This window comes from Hydractinia symbiolongicarpus, chromosome 11 (genome assembly GCF_029227915.1).
Source record: "Hydractinia symbiolongicarpus strain clone_291-10 chromosome 11, HSymV2.1, whole genome shotgun sequence".
Lineage (NCBI taxonomy): Eukaryota > Metazoa > Cnidaria > Hydrozoa > Anthoathecata > Hydractiniidae > Hydractinia > Hydractinia symbiolongicarpus.
In genome coordinates, this window is record NC_079885.1 from 8,144,085 (window position 1) to 8,160,717 (window position 16,633).

Genomic DNA, 16,633 nt, shown 5'->3' on the forward strand with positions numbered 1-16,633 from the left:
AGAAGCAGTATCTTCGCAGCAGAATCCTGTTTTAGATAACTGAGTTTCTAATTCCTTTTTGTTCGGCACAAGCATTGCCTTTGTATCATAATGGTAGTTGACTTCTGATAGAGAATTTAGTGCATAAACAGAATGCTTCTGGTCCCATGCTTCGTGTTTTGTTAATCGAAAAAACAAATTTGCTTGTAATATCTCTTCTTTCTGCAATGTTATTAACTTTAATGTGATTGTACTTGTTTCTGTATCTAAGAAGTATTGTTTCGTAATATCAATTGATTGGCTGATGCTATCTCTTACATGCATTGCGTAAAACAAGCCAGGTTTTATTTTTAGTGGAAATTCTTCTTCTTCTTTGTCATGTTCTATGACAAGGATAACTTTACTCTCCTTGCGTATTTTTTTTCCTTCAGTGGAGGCTATCCGAATGGAATCAATCGTAACACTTAGCAAATACTTTTTGGAGAACAAACTTGCTATAGGAACATTTAATTTAATGTGCTTTAACTGGAGAGATAATTCAATGTCAAGAATGTCTTTAACCATCTCGTTAAACTGATCTTTTAAATAGTAAATCTTCTCATTTCTTAGTTTACAATAAAGCGTAAGCACTTTTAGAGCTAATGATTGTAATGCTTCTTCGCCTGATTTAAATTGCTTGAGGTATCCATCGTATTCTTTATTGTATCGTCTGTTTATTGCTTTATTTTTAGTTTCTACATCTTTAATGTGTTCTTCGTAACGCTTTACTTGACTTTCGTAATTTTCTTTTATTACTATGTTGTACATCGCAGTCAAAGTTTTATTAGCATCATGCCAGCCTGATTTTAAGTTATGGATCCTCTCCATATTTCTGTCATCTTTAAGCTGATCCATAATATTAGAAAGTTCTTTAGTCATTAATTGAAGCTGACCAACAATGAATCCATGTGCAATATGTCTGTAATAATATTGTAGCTGCACTACTCCGGGAATTTGATCAGTGTTATTTTCACTAAAACACAACTGGACATCGCTATTAGTTTTTGAAAAACATTGATCAATACTTGCTATAACTTTTTTCATGAAGAGAACGACTTCTTCAAACCTTATAACTTCATTTTCAAACACCATATTATTATCGAAAATCTGGATTCCAATTTTAATGGCTTCCTGCGATGCAGTGTAGCAAAACTTTGCAACTAATGAACATACATCGAAGTCATTGCAGGTCATGTTCTCATGGTCACAGTCAATATATTTAAAAATGCAGTCACCTTTTTGTGCAAATACCATATTTTTTTGCAACACCTCATTATACGATAGATTTAAAATAAGCTTTGCAATGGAAATTGATATATTCTTTGAAATGGCCTCAATTGTTTTTATCCAACATTTTATTTTTCCCCTCCAGTTGGAAACAATCTCTACTAACTTAGAGCAGTTAATGTGCAATTCACAGCAACCATACATTTGATTATTTGACGTTATCCCAAAATCGTGAACAAATTTACAAAGATTTAAAATCCAATATCTACCATTGGTAAATGATAATTATTACAAGAAATGCTAGAGAGTGCATCAAGAGCGGAAACACAAGACTGCAGACTTGCAAATTCTTCTTCAGTAACAACGTCTCCTCTATAATGGTTTAATAGCTTTTCCATATATTGTTGCAAAATGTTTGCGTGGTTGAAAATATTTATTAACGTTTTAATGACATCAGTCTTTCCCAACCGTACGCGTTCTCCAACACCTTTTGCTTTCTTTGTTTCGTCAGAAAATATAGCATTGCAGGTTTTAACGATTTCTTCTCCAATAGCGTGTACTGATATTGAGTCTGTAGAAAGAGTAAGTGATCGGTATTCTACAGTCAAACTGTTAAACAGATTTCTGCATGCTGCATGTCCTTTTGGTTTTTCAGTCAATCCAGATGTTTTTATTATCTTGGTAGTCACGCTATCATCACATTTAAACTCATCAGTAATTTGCAAGCAATATAAAAGAAATCTTGAAAAAAATGTTAGCAGATACGAGATATTAATTTGATCAAATCTGTTTCCATTTATCGCTTCCTTACTAAGAGTATCTAATTCTTCGTATGACTGTGTTAGCACGGAAATGTACTCTTGTTTCCATAACATTTTTTTGTCGTTAAGTACTTTAGCAACAATGGGTGACAGCCTTGCTTTAACTGAATTAAACTGTCGCCTCACATACTTTTCTTTCTGTGTTAAGAATATGTTAAATTGTAACTCTTGCAGAAGTCTTTGCAAACTTGAAAATACAGAGTTTGATAAGCACATATATTTTTCCAGAACAAGAAAAAGTTTTGACGAAGTCCCGGTGTGCAAAGAAAGATTTTTCATACTATCGCTAAATAAATCGTTCATATCTCTTACCAATGTTAGTAATTCTTCCCGTAACTTAGAAAGGGGTTTGTTTTCCTCACTTTCGCCTTCTAGCATCTTGATTAACGTGTAAAAATGTTTAGTTTTAAACATATAATCTACTTGATTTTTTTGATTTTTTTCATCTTCTTTACTACGTATAATTAAGGATCCAGATTCAAAAGATTTAAACGTAGTTTCAATTTTTAATAAAACGCTGTCAAAAGATACTGCTAACTTGCGTCCTAACTCTTGTGCAACCTTCGCAGACATCTCACATGAATTTCGGACAATCTCTTTTCTTCTCTCTTCTGCATTTCTCAATATGTCATGATTTTCTTTTAACTTATCTCTTATACGTTCTTTTTTACTACTATATCTTTCAAATTCCTTTTCCCAATTCTCATTTTCATTCTTTAAAATGCTCTGTCGTGAAAATACATCGTCAGTCGAATATGAATCTGTTGTGTTCAACTGCATTGCCTGTAGGTGACAATGTTCTTTTTCTTTGAAATCCTCCTCCAGGTTCGCCAATTCATCTTTTAGACTTTGGTCCAAATCAAGTATTTTCTTTTTCTCTGACAAAATTTCTGAAACTTGACCACCAAGTATTACTGTTTGTTGTTCTCCCAGCACTGATTCATGAAAGCACAAATTACTCTCTATGTCTGCCCAAAACTGGGTTAAAATATTCAAAAAATTGACATTGCAATACATCAAGTACGCTATTGAGGTATGGTCATTAACTTCCTTGCTTAACTTTACAGAAGCAGCAACGGTTTCATACAAATTATCACTCAGTTGTTTGACAAAATGGTCACAAAACAATGGTGTAGAATTTGTTTTAAATAATTTTTTTAACTCTTGTAAAATCATGTCCTGATTCACGTTAAGTTTTGGATCTACTGGGTTTAATGCTAAAGAAATGTCCGTAGAATCTGTTGCTGTAGGTAAGAAGTCCATCATAGTGATGTACTGTGGTTTTATTATCATGCTATGTGATGTTTGCTGCAATTGACGAGTTAAGGAATATCTTACTTTCAATAATTCTGTAAGTCTACCACAGAACTGTCTCAAGGAAACTTTCCCATTCGGAATGCAAACAAAATCAACTAAATCATGTATTGAACCTTTGTCAAGCTTTTCCAACATATGTAACCGCTCTTGACGAAGAAGAGAGGATAAAGATGTCAGTTCCATGGTTAATTCATCTTTCATAAAACCATCTTGTTTAAGTAAACTCTTTAGGCGAAACACGAGTAGGAGGGCATCAGGAATATCTAAGAGGTTTTCAATCTCTACCAAGTTTTCCATAACCTTTGTTTTATCGAGTTCGTAGGTCAGAATAGTTTGTAATATTCCGTAAACAATTTCTACAGCCAGCTTAACGTTTGTGGAACCAATATATGATCTAATAATGGTATCAAAATCAGCAGCAGAAAGAGATTTAGACACATCATCTTTGTTTGTAAGTGTCTCTAAAATTTCATCAAGTTTTACTGTGTGCTCGCTCAGTAATGACGGTTTTTCATCTTTAGTAAACACCATATCAGATTTAGTTATATCTAACGGTGGAATAATTGTTTCGATTCCAGTCAAGAAAAACAGATTTGTTTCCTTCTTTTCTTCTTCAATTTCTTTAAGACTGGTCAAAGCTTTTTGTTTTAATATGCTAACTGTTTCCTGCATTCTATCATATCTTTCTGTAGAGCAGTTGCAGTACAAATCCTTAACCTCTGCTATTGTCTCTACTAGTTCTTGAAGTAGGTCGTGAAGGTCATTGTTCATTGCAGTTTTACATAGACCTTTCAGAACATTGACAAAAATATCCAATTTCCATGACCATTTTTTAGAACAGCTACTATCGACTGTGTTAGAAGCCTCAAATGTATTAGCGTTACTGTAGTCATGTCTCCATCTACTTTCATAAGCGCTTAAAGTTTCAAGTGCATCTATGTCAAAAGATATATCGCCACTCACTTCAAGATTTGAGTGATATTTAAATAAATCTTCTAATTTACCAATCATTTCTTTCACATCTGATACGAGTTTTTGAGTTGTTATAATCAGTTGTTTGTCAAAAACGCTGATATTACTAATGATTTGCAGAAAGCCATCTGATAATATATTTGTTGCTTTTGTGCAAAAATCATAGGTATTTTCAGATCTAACAGATAAAGAATATACAAACAATTTGTTCAAGTTTGTCTGAAATGTTTCAATAAAAGAGTGGACAACTATATATTGATTAACTTCTTGGTCGAACAAAGCTTCTATTAGCTCTTTGACTGCTTTCATCCAGCTAAGTTGATCTGAATTTGATTTTAATAAAACATATAGTTGAGCCTTTTCGTTCAGTGATTCTGGTTGAAATTTTTCTTGTAAAAGACGAAGCTCTCGTTTAACATTAGTGTGATGCTCTGTGATTATCCTCAGACCATTTTGAAATACATCTTCCACATACTCAGCAAAAGTATATCCATTTTTTTCATTCAAATCCAGCTTATCAATTATGTCTTCAATTTTAACGAATAGTTGAGTTACATCGACATCGTTAAATACATCGTAAAGATGTTCGGCTGATTGCAAAACTGCAAGAGATTTTTTCTTCAAATCATCCAATGAAGATTCCGGAAAAGATACAACCTCTCTTTCGAATATTTCTTTACTGGAAAAAAACTGTTGTAATACTAATGATGCTGTGTATAAGTCAGCATGTAAAAACAGATTGTTAATGACAACATCAAAGGTTTTGTATCGCATTCCAACCTTGTGGCAACCACGTTGTAGTTTTAATACAACTTGCTTCAGCAAAACTTTCTGACTAGGTATGCAACACACAAAAATCTTAACAATACAACTATTCACGCTCTGCATAGATTCGCGATCAACAATTATACTAGCCCCACTTTGACTTAGTATAAATAAATATCTGTGTTGTACATTGAGGAGAGCAGTCATACATTTATCTGTTTCAGTTTCAATATCCTCCAAAACAACTAGATGGAATTTGATGCCCATCTTTTGAAAATCATACAAAATCACCATAAAGAATGACACTACGTCGAGAACATTATTTGTATCCTCTTTTTTAAACGCAAAACCAAACGATCCATTAAAAAACATAATACTCTTCTCTTCGTTATACATGCATGTCCATTTGTGTATGACTTCAGTTCTCTTATATTCATTAATAGATTGTATCATCCTGGTTAGATCTTGGTAGTTTTTATGTTCTCTAACAGAAAATGCGTCCTCATAGGCTGGTTTTAGGATTTTTGTGACCTTTTTTCCAAGTGTGTGTGTCTCAGAAATTTGAAGTTCAGAATGTGTCACTTCAATTAATTGATCCAGTGAGTGAATATCTTCTGTTGTATGTTTCAATGCACGTTTTTGAAGATTTAGTATGCTTTGCTTCTGTTCTGCAATGGTACGGAGGTTTTTGGACAACTGTTGTATAATATCATCTAGTAGATATAAGCAATTTAGCTTACAAAGCAGGGCTAAAGATATATGGCTTACAGCTTTGGGCTTCTGTAGTAAGAGTTCAGGTGTTCTACATATACAATCTAATTTCGCAGACAAAAATTCTATTTTTGCAAAGTGATATAAATTTTGTTCCTTTAGAGCAAGCTCAGGAAAGGCTGCTATCATATCATCGATAGCCCTTTTTCGTACATTTTTACCACTGATCACGGGTAAGTGAAAGGCCTTCTCTAAATTATTAGCAATAACACTTAACTGCTGATTTGCATGATCTGTTTTTTCATTCGATACTTTTGACTCCTCTATGGCATTTGTCACTGACTGAAGGATTTGCTCGTATCCACTTGCAGAAAACTGATTTAAAAAGCTTCGATATGTTTCTGCAATATTAAACTTGCATACTGCATTTAATACTTTGCTGACATTGCTAATCAGCGTTTGCCCTTGTAGTTCTGCCTGTAGTATTGATATCACGGATGAAAGGATGATCTTTATGGATGTACAATGTAAAATTATGCTTTGTAACTGGTTTAGTTTATCTCGGGCACCAACCAGTGAAGTAGAAACCACAAAATTGTTTAGTTTCGTTGCAAGATCCGAAGCCTTAAATCGGATAGATTCGGTCATATACTCAATGTTTTCAAAACTGTCTCTTTTAACTATATTGACAATTTTTAGCTTTTCTAACCAATTACTTGCAGCTTTAGCATGACTGTCACAATCTATCCATTCATCATAATCAAATTTTAATTCTATATCATGTCTTTCTTTTATCTCAGAATTATATGCTTGAAAAAGGTGTTGCAATTCTTCTAGATATTGTTTTAATGAGTGCTCAACTTCTTTAATGCCATGATTACACTGAAAAACCTTTGTTAAACATAAAAATGCATACAAAATTATATCTGAGACAATATCTCCAAAAAGATCAACTAGACCCAACGCCTTAGATATATTATCAGTATCGGCTCGAATATCCGATGATATTGTAGTTGCTTTTTTCTGAAGAAAGCTTACATATTTTCTCAGAATAATGTAGGAGTCTTTAGGGTTGATCAATGGATCACAGTAGCATCTAAGAATAGCATAAGTAACTGCTTCTGCAACTGTGAAATTATCATCTTCCAAGCAATTTAAAACAATATTTCCTGCCAATAGTATATTCCGAAAACTGTACTTATATCCACTCATAACTTTTATCTGATTACTCTGGCATAACTGAATTATTTCTAGATGCAGCTTAACAAGGACCTCGGCAACATGGTCAGGATTTTGAATTTTCATTTCCAGCTGTTTGCAGAGTATCTGGTATGCATCCATATTTTCCACCTTCATGTCAAATTCATGAGCATCATCTGTGACAGCCATTTCATTTAATTGAGGGTAAAGATCAATTACGGTAAGATTTATGACAATGCATCTATTAATAAATGCATCGCTGATGTTATTTTTCCTAGAATTGTCAGTATTATGGGTTGCAAATAGCCGAAAATCTTTGTGAATTCCACCGTTCAGTCTTGTCAACACTTCATGTTTACCACCTTCGAATATAACAAGCTGTGGATCAGATTCAGCAAGTGAGTTTAATCTTTCCATAACATCCCCTGGAGCCTGTCCCAAATTATCCAATAAAAACCAATAGCCATTGCGAACTGCCTCGAGCAGTGGTCCTTCAACAAATATAAAATTTACGTTCGACTTTTGCAACTCTGTTGTTTGAATATCTTCTAGTTCAGCACAGTGAGACAAAACTTTTTTCACATTTTGATCCTTTAATTCACTGGAACTAAATTCAAGGGAATGAACTGCATTACAAAGGTCGTTTGCAACAAGGATTACATCTTCAAAGCGAGAATAATCAGACATTTTTGAGAAATAAACTCTGTGTTTAATGTGAAAATTTGAGATGGCAGAAAAAATCAATAAGTTTCCAAAAGCAATACCAATTTCTAAGAGATTATTTATAATCTTTGCCATCAAAGCCTCTACCTTTTGAGCTAAAAAGGTATCATTGCCTATAGTCCATGTTCCAATAAGATCACTAGTAGTAGTATCTTTTGTTATTGGAAACAAGATTAACTTTCTTTGTGTAAGTCTGGAAAACTCTAAAATTAGTGACGTCTTTCCAGAAGAATTCCCTCCTCTCAATAACAAAGTATGACCAGTTCGTGTAGCAGCAGCAATTGAAACTAAGTTATCTAATGTTGTTTTGGTGTAATAATATGGTAGAACTATATCAGCTTTTGCATTGCCCTTCTTCAGATAAATATATCCAACACGAACAAAACCTTGCAATCCCTGCTCAATAGTAGTAATATTTTCTTCAGTATGCACCAATTGTGTTGGGAAGTACTTGTCAATCAAAGCATGTATGGCATCTCTGTCTTCTTCTCGACTTAACCCTTTTGCATAAATGAGTTCTAACTGAATTCTTATTCCTTCAATATCAATTGCTTCTGCTGGTCCTTCTGCATTTCTAATCGAAAGTTTGTGGAATTCTGAATTAGTTTCTGCTAAACGAATAAACTTTACTAGGTCGCGTAAATTAAATTTCACCCTACAGCCTGAGCTTTTCTTCGTAATTTTTGTTGAATCAATGTGAAATTTTAATATTTCTGGAATCTGCTCTTTTGGAATTGATCCATTATTTACAGGACCATCTCTATTCAGTGGTAAAAATTTTGAAAGGCCAATCTCACTTATTTCTTGATCTGAAAATTCTTGCAAATTTATTACCGTGAAATGGGCTAAGACAGATTCATGAAGTTTATTTCTTCCACCGCCAACTGCTTCTGGGTTTTTTGTGGCGAAAATATGGACATTGTTAATAGCCACCTTCTCCCCTGTTGCTTCAATATGCAATACTGAATTAGATGCAAATATTGGTATTAACTTTTCCAAAACAACAGGGTGTGCCAAATTAATTTCATCTAATAAAATCCAAGTTTTACTCGAATTCATTACAACTCTTAGCAGACTTCCTACCACGAATTCAAAAGTTCTTTTCCCGTTAACTATTTTAGGTATAAACGAGCCAATTAGATCTTCATAAGTAGTGTTGGCACTGAAGTTTATACGAACGCATTCATACCCTAATGCATGTGCCATTTCTTGTATTATTTTAGTCTTTCCAACGCCAGGTGGTCCATTTAACAGCAAATTCATGCCACACTCAGCTGCAGCAAATATTCTACAAATGTTTTTGAAAGTTGTTTTAGAAAGATAGAGTTCATCTAAAGGCTTGATAATATCTGTTTCTGGTGCCAGTGAACAATAAAAAGGGGTTCTTGAAAGACCTGCATATTTCTTTCCTTCTCTGTCACACATTTCTGCCCATCTTGTGTCAATCACTGGTTCTCCTTTAAATATGGTAACTAATTCTTCACATGAATTAACACTAAATCGTTCCATGATGGCATCAAATAATGCCTCCTGCTTGTTCATAGAAACTTGATCAATCCAAAGAAAAGCTATTCCCATTACAATAAGTTTCAAATTGTTGCTGTCGTCACTTTTAGGTTGAGTCTGTTTTTGACAATAGACGAAATCCCTTAATTTAGCGACATCTCTTGATGTAATGTTAATTTGTTTTTTGAGCAAGCTAATGGATTCTTCCAAGGCTTTAGCAAATTGATCATTACCCATTGCTTGCAGACCAGACAGAGATAACAGATCTGAAATTATATATGGTTGCACAGCTATTTCAGTCATTCTTGACCTTATAGCAGGACTTAGTTTGATTTTTGTCTGCTCAACTTTTTTTAAAGTATGAACAGTTGCAAATATAGGCATTTCAAGGGAAGCCTGCAATGAACATTTGGAAAAGGCCATGTTATTTAATGTAAGATCTTCATGTAAAACAAACGATCTTTCTATCTCCAGCAGACTATTCAATCGCTCAGTCACAGCCTGTGATGGCAAATGAACATTTTCCAAAATCAAAACACTTTTTTCCTTTATTGCCTTTGTGCATGGTCCATCTTGAAAAATGAAGACAGTCTCTTCACTATCATGACTTGTAATTTGGTAAAATACACTTTTATATTTTTCAATGACAATGGATAACATGTTTGTGTGTGAATTATCAGTGTCCAATTTCGCATGCAGTATTTTTAAAAATTGTTCCATTTTTTGACGCAACTGCTCAGCAGTTTGAGAAAACATGGAATATGAATGTTTTGAGTTTGTCTCATTACTGTAAGATAGCTCCGAGTCAGAACTACTAACTGAAATATATCCATGTGCATTGTCAAAATCATCACCAATGGATTCGCAATCACTTACACTGGTTTGTTTAACTTCTAAATCAATCTTTCCTTTTTCACTATAGCCAACATCAATACCATCATCATCTTTATCATCATCAACAGGTTCATACAGCTGTGTTTTTATTTCAATGCAAGAGCTTCTTTCAAAAATATCATCCATTTCTGATGAAGACTTGTCGCTACTTTTATTTGAATATACACTTAATTTTTCTGATATTTCATCACTGACAGAACTAGCACTTGAGTCTTGTCTGAAAAACATTGAACTATCTCCATAATCTGTTTCTCCACTTGCAGACAAGCTCTCTGACACATCGCTGTCGGTATGGATTGATGATAAACTTGCAGAAGTGGAAGTATCCAAATTTCCATTTTCCATATTAAGTGTGAATTCACTTACTGCCAACTCTAATTTTTTAATTACTGGCTGAATGTTTGTCAGTAAAAAATCAGTCAAGATTTTAGCTTCACCACACAAAACATCAATATTTTCCTCAATAAGATTTTTTGATACAAGTGAATACTGGTGACCAATAATACATAGCAAGTTCAAGCATTCTAATTTGGAATATGGCCTTAATCTACCAACAAAATCTGCAGAATCGGTAGCTTGGTTGCATAAAACTATGACTTGGTTGGCCTCTTTTTGGTACATCTTACACCATGTATTTATTAAATGAGACTTATAGGATGTTGGACCAATTAGCAGTACAGGTTCATTACAAGAAATAGCAATACAAACATTCCAAAGTTTTTCTAAAAATAGTGGTGAGGAATTGGTTAGCATATTCCAGAACATGTCGCTATCTTTATCTGGTATTTTGAAATTAGGTAATCTTTGGTCAGTATTATTTCTGTTAATCAGCTGCATCCTCTTTCTATCTACCATAACATTTGGCTTACATAAATCTGGCTTTTTTAAAGCATTGCACTTTGGAAATGCTTCTAAAAGTAAAGAAGCTAGCAATTGAATATCCTCTTCTCGTACTCTTGTATAGAGTAGATCAAATCCAATGAGACCCCAGTCATAACGATAAATGCATTTACGCTTGATCCATTTCAATAGCTCTCGAATCGTTAGCTTCACACCTGCTCCAAAAAGTGGTTTTGAGGACTTTTTAATTGATTCATTGATGACAGAATAGGCTTTGGCAAGAAAAACAGAATTATCCTTTATTTCGCATTGCATTTCTGAATTTAAAAGGGCTAGACTTCGTTTTTCAATAATAAACCGAACTTCATCTTCGGTAAAGTCATTGAATGTGATTAGAGTAAATCGTGACATAAGACTTTTAGGCAATTCTTTTCGACCAGAGTAACCAACACCATTTTGAGTTGCAAAGAATCGAAATGATTCTGCCACAGAAACCACCTGGCCTGTATTTGGTAATGTGAATTTCTTTTTACCTTCAAGTATGGGATACAGCATATTTAATACTGCAGGCTCAGCAAGATCAAATTCATCAGCTAGAAAATAGCTTCCGGTTTGTATTGCTCTAACCAAAGGGCCTGGTGCAAATCTTCCATCAGGCATAATAGATCCAAGATAGTCAGCAACTGACGTGTTTTCTGTATTATTCACACGTTCTAATAGCTTGCCATGACACTGAGATATAAATTTAACAAGACTTGTTTTTCCACTTGCTGCAGGACCTTCCAGTAACACTGGAGAATCACATAAAACAGAAGCAGATATTAAACAAGCATTCTCATAAAGCGATTTAGCACCATCTTTGTCTAAGACATAACCACTGTTATTTTCTGCATCATCATAAATTGTTGCAAAGAGTTGCGTATCAGCTTGATAGCCAGGAAAAAACCTTTTGATTAATGTGATAACTTCTCCTTTTTTAAGTGTTGACCTTTTGAAAGGACCAACCATATTAAGGTCAATACTGTAATACAAAGCACCTGATACATTCATTTTCAATACATTATGATGAAATAGCTTGCATGCACCTATAACAGTTTTAGTGAAATGGTGCAAATTTAAAGGAGATTTTTCAAGATCGTATAGCTCAAGAAACAATGATACTATGTCTTTTTTGTAATTCATAAGGGGGCCTTCACCACCAGCTAAAGCATCATACATTGTACTAAGAGACTCTCTGCTAACTTGTTGCTCAGTCAGATTAATTACAGCAAAGCGGTTATACAACGCTGGAGAAAGTTCATTGTTAGTTGTGACATTGGCACCAGAAAGGCATTCTGAAGATCTATTACCACTTGGTGGTGTCATTGTTGCCAATATTCTAAAATCTGGGTTTACTTTAAATATTTCAGCACCTTTCTCAATGTTTTCAGTAACAGTCCAAACAGGAGGATTTTCTAAGACAGAATTTAACCTTTCTAATACTGTGCTTTGTGCCTCAGATAAATTCTCAAGAACGATCCAATAACCATCTCTTACTGCTTTTGTAACCAGACCTTCCTGCCACACAACACCTTTACCTTCAGGTACAAAATTTCCTACAAGGATATCGGGCTCTGTTTCTGGTGTAATGTATAGATGAAGCATTTTCTTGTGCAAGACTTTACCAAGAGATTCAATTAACATGGATTTTCCACAACCATTTTGACCTGAGATTAATATAGGCTGTCTATTATCCAAAGCACCAAGAATCTGAAACCAACACCTCTTCATATTTTTTGTTAGGCCAATCATGGGTTTTGGAATAGCTCCTATGCCATAGTTATTTGCTTTATCCTTTTTGTAAACATCCTTGGCAGTTTTGATAAATATATTCTTAACAGTTTCTTGTGTTTCCTTGCAGTTTGTTAAACTTAAACTTTGCTTAAAGCATATGGTTAATCGATCTTTTAGAGAGATTGAACAGTTCTTCATGGTGTTTAGAAGGGACCTAAATGCATCGTATCCAACAGGTGGAACAATAGAATTATTTAAAGTTAAAACATTGATCATTATACTTTGATATAATGAGTTACAAAACACATCATGAGGTTCATCATTTTGACTAGTTGGGATGCCAAAATCAATACTGTAATTTGCTAGGCATAAGGTCCCGATACCTTCTTTATTGTTGTAAGTAATGGTTAGTCTAACTTGAGCATCCTCAATTAAGAGTAAACTCTTGGTTAATATCTTCTCCACTTTTTCTCGATTTTCTTTATTTCTTAGGCGTGAGCAATAAATACAAAAAGCAATGTTGCCAAGTGCCTTCATGTCTACGTCTTCTATTTTGTTTGCTTTTATGAGTAATGGTAGAGCTCTTTCTGCAAATCTAATGGCATCTCGCAAAGTTAACTCTAAATAAGCACAGTTACGCTCAGTGAATAATTTGTCTTTAAATAATTGGTCAATTTCTTGATGAATGCTTAATATTTTTCTTGATACAGTTGGTGCAACAGAGCCAGATATGTTATTCTTTTCAAGGTGACTTCTGATGATAAACTCTTTTTCTTTCTCTGATGGACTTTTTATAACCACAGGTGTAAATCTTGATAGCATTGATGATGAATGTTGCTCTCGTTTTCCTTTATATAAACCAGTGCTAGGATTCTGAGTACAGAAAAGTTGGAAATCAGGGTGCTTTTTGTATTGAAGGTAACGCTTTTCACCATCAGTTGAAGCAACTCCATCTTCAGCAACTTCAATAGATTCAGTGGGGAGGAAGAGTACTTCAGTATCCAATGCATTTTGTATGCACGACAAAACATTTCCAGGAGCCAAGTTGAATTCATCCAACAATAACCAAGCACCTTTTCTAAAGGCTGTCGTAAATGGCCCTTCTTTAAAATGCAACGTAACTTTTCCATTAACCTCACTTGGTACAGCAGCACCACAAATATTTGCTATTGTTGTGGACGAAGACATATTGAACCTAATTAGTGGCGCTTGAGCCCGTCTGGCTGCTTCCATTATAACTGCTGTTTTTCCAGCACCAGTTTCACCTTGCAACAGTAGATTAATTGGATTTTTAATTGCATTTTTAATTATGGAAAGATTTTTACAAAGGGTTTCAGTTTCTACTAGCGCCTCCGGATACAAACAATATTTCTTTAATACATTCCCTTCTGTGTTAAGTTTAACATCAAACGTCTTGCTTTTTATTTTTTGTGTCTTTGCATTGGACTCCAGCTGACTCGTTAGTTTGTTCACTTCTGACATGCATTCTTTGCTTGTTAATTTCTTTAAATTCCTCTCTTTGCATTCAAGGGAAGATTTAAAAAATAAATTTAGCACATCTACACCCTCCAAATTTCTTTCTTTTATAATGTCTTCCACATTTGCTATCTTTACATGTTTTTTATTTACCATAGTCAACAAACGGACAGTTACGTCTTTCTCCAAGTTCATTATAAAAGAAATAGCTTTGACACAAGATTCTCTAATAAACAGGTTTTTATGTGTAAAACCAGATATGATATCAAATGTGAAATCAGTAAAAACAGGCAAAAACTTATTTAAGTTTCCTTTAATAAGGGTTTCACAGAACATGTTAAATATATCAGCAATACATAATTCATTCCCATGTTCTGTAGAATCAAATAACTGCCTGAACACTTCTTTCAGTATGCCAAATGATAAACATTCCAAATCAGGGGACATGATGGCATGCATTGCTGACCTCAGTAGAGCACGGCTAACAGGAATAGTACAAAAACATTTTATCAATAAGTCCTGTACTGACTTATAGTTCTTTAGAATAGAGACTGCAACAGGAACCTTTAGATTTGACAAAAAATTTAAGAATACTTTAAAAACAGAAGTTATCTCGCTATTTATAGTAACGTCGCTTTTATCAGTACTTCCATTCTTAAAACAAATAAAGAAGATCTTTATTATAGTATCTTGGCTTTTATCTAACTTATAAAATCCAGTTGATAAACCTTCATTCAGGTGTAACATGAACAATTGTGAAAAAAGATGTATCCCCTCCAGATGGTCTGTGCTTTGTGCTGAAGAAAGCATTTTGTGAATAAGTTCAAATGGAACTTCTATGTCACATTTCTCTGGTATTTTCTTGAGGTGATCTATGACTTCTGTAATAAAACCCAAACAAGTCTTCTGTAATACCACATCGCTTAAGGTAGCATTCTGTAAAAACCACTTTATGAAACCTTCTGGCAGGCAATTTTCTTTGGGTAGCCTGTTGCTTATGACTTCAATTGTTACAAGCAATGACTCATTACCAGATTCCAATGATTTTTTTGTGATGTTGGTCAATTCTTTCATTAGAAATGTTAGCCAAGCCATCCACGATGAAGTGACAGATAAACTTAGTTGATGTTGGAAACAATTCCAAAAAGCATTACAAGAAACATCTATGTCATGACGGTTAGATAAATAGGTCATAATTGTGATGATATTATCCACTGACCCATCAAGTGATTTCATATTAAGATTGTCTACAAAAGCAGCAGATAAGATTTCTTCCATCTTCCAAGTTTTCATAATTTGTAACGACCTACATGAAACAGGAAAGGCTTCACTTGCTTTGTGAAAATTAGCAATCATTTTTTGGTATATGAAAATGGCCATGGCACTATCTTTTGTATAACACAGTTCTAAAAAGTATGCAAAATCCAAGTTGGCAAACACATATATCTCTCCCTTTTCCATTACATGAGATACTATAATATCAATAAGTTCGTCAAACAGAAGTGTTATGTTACCCTGTTTATATTCATCAAAAATCATATGGATCAAAATGTACATATAGTCTTTCTTTGACCCTGATCCACTACTCCAGTTACTAAGAAGCTTATGATGAATTTCTTCTTTGGTACCATCTGTCCATTTGAGAATTAGTTGCTCAAAGTTCAATTCTTTAAACAAAAACTGAGTCACCTTAAAGGGCAGAATTCTTGACCCGAGTGCATCCTCAATACCAGCAACTACTTCTTTGTCATCACATAGTACACTTTCAATTCTTGGGGGCCAAAGATCTTTTATTAACCACGTAAGATCAGAATCTCTAAGCTTTGATGTATGCTTCACATATATATTTTCAAGAAAATAGAAATATCCTTTTGTTTTTCTTTGAACATAGTCTACATCTCCATCTCGTCTGGATAGTGATAATTTCTTTAAAATGTAACAGGCATCAGAACATCCAAATTTAGATTTCTCTTCTTCTTTGGCTAAAATTTTTTCTTTAGTATCTGCCTTTAAAGGCAATGAAATATTCAGTTTCAATCGTACTCTGCAATTTGCAAATCGAAATATAATGTCATTCTTTTCTTCTTCAGAAAAGAATTGGATTTTGTTGGAAATAATAATATAAGAAATTAAGACAAAGTACCATACACAATCCAATTCAATGATTAACGAGAAGCATGGTATTAAGATCTCGTTTAAATAGCTTCTGATAGCATTCTGATCACTTTGATCATTAAATTCTACCTCACAAAGATTAAACTTTTCATATATATGCTTCACCAGCTTCTTCACTTTTTGGGTATTGATAGTCTTGCGAAGCTCCTCATCTTGAACTAATTCTTTTCTCAGTTGTTTAACAGCAGATTTTAAGGATGCCTCATCTAAATAAA

At 33.9% G+C, this 16,633-nt stretch overlaps 1 protein-coding gene across 4 annotated transcripts in view; it reads right to left on the bottom strand.

Moving 5' to 3' along the window:
* Positions 1-1,496: 1,496 nt before the first annotated feature.
* Positions 1,497-16,633, bottom strand: part of LOC130614024 (uncharacterized) — a 49,591-nt gene continuing 34,454 nt past the window's right edge. For all 4 annotated transcript variants that reach the window (XM_057435409.1, XM_057435410.1, XM_057435412.1 and 1 more), the window contains one exon: positions 1,497-16,624. In XM_057435409.1, coding sequence (XP_057291392.1) covers positions 1,497-16,624 — 15,128 coding nt within the window. The remainder of the gene's footprint in view (positions 16,625-16,633) is intronic.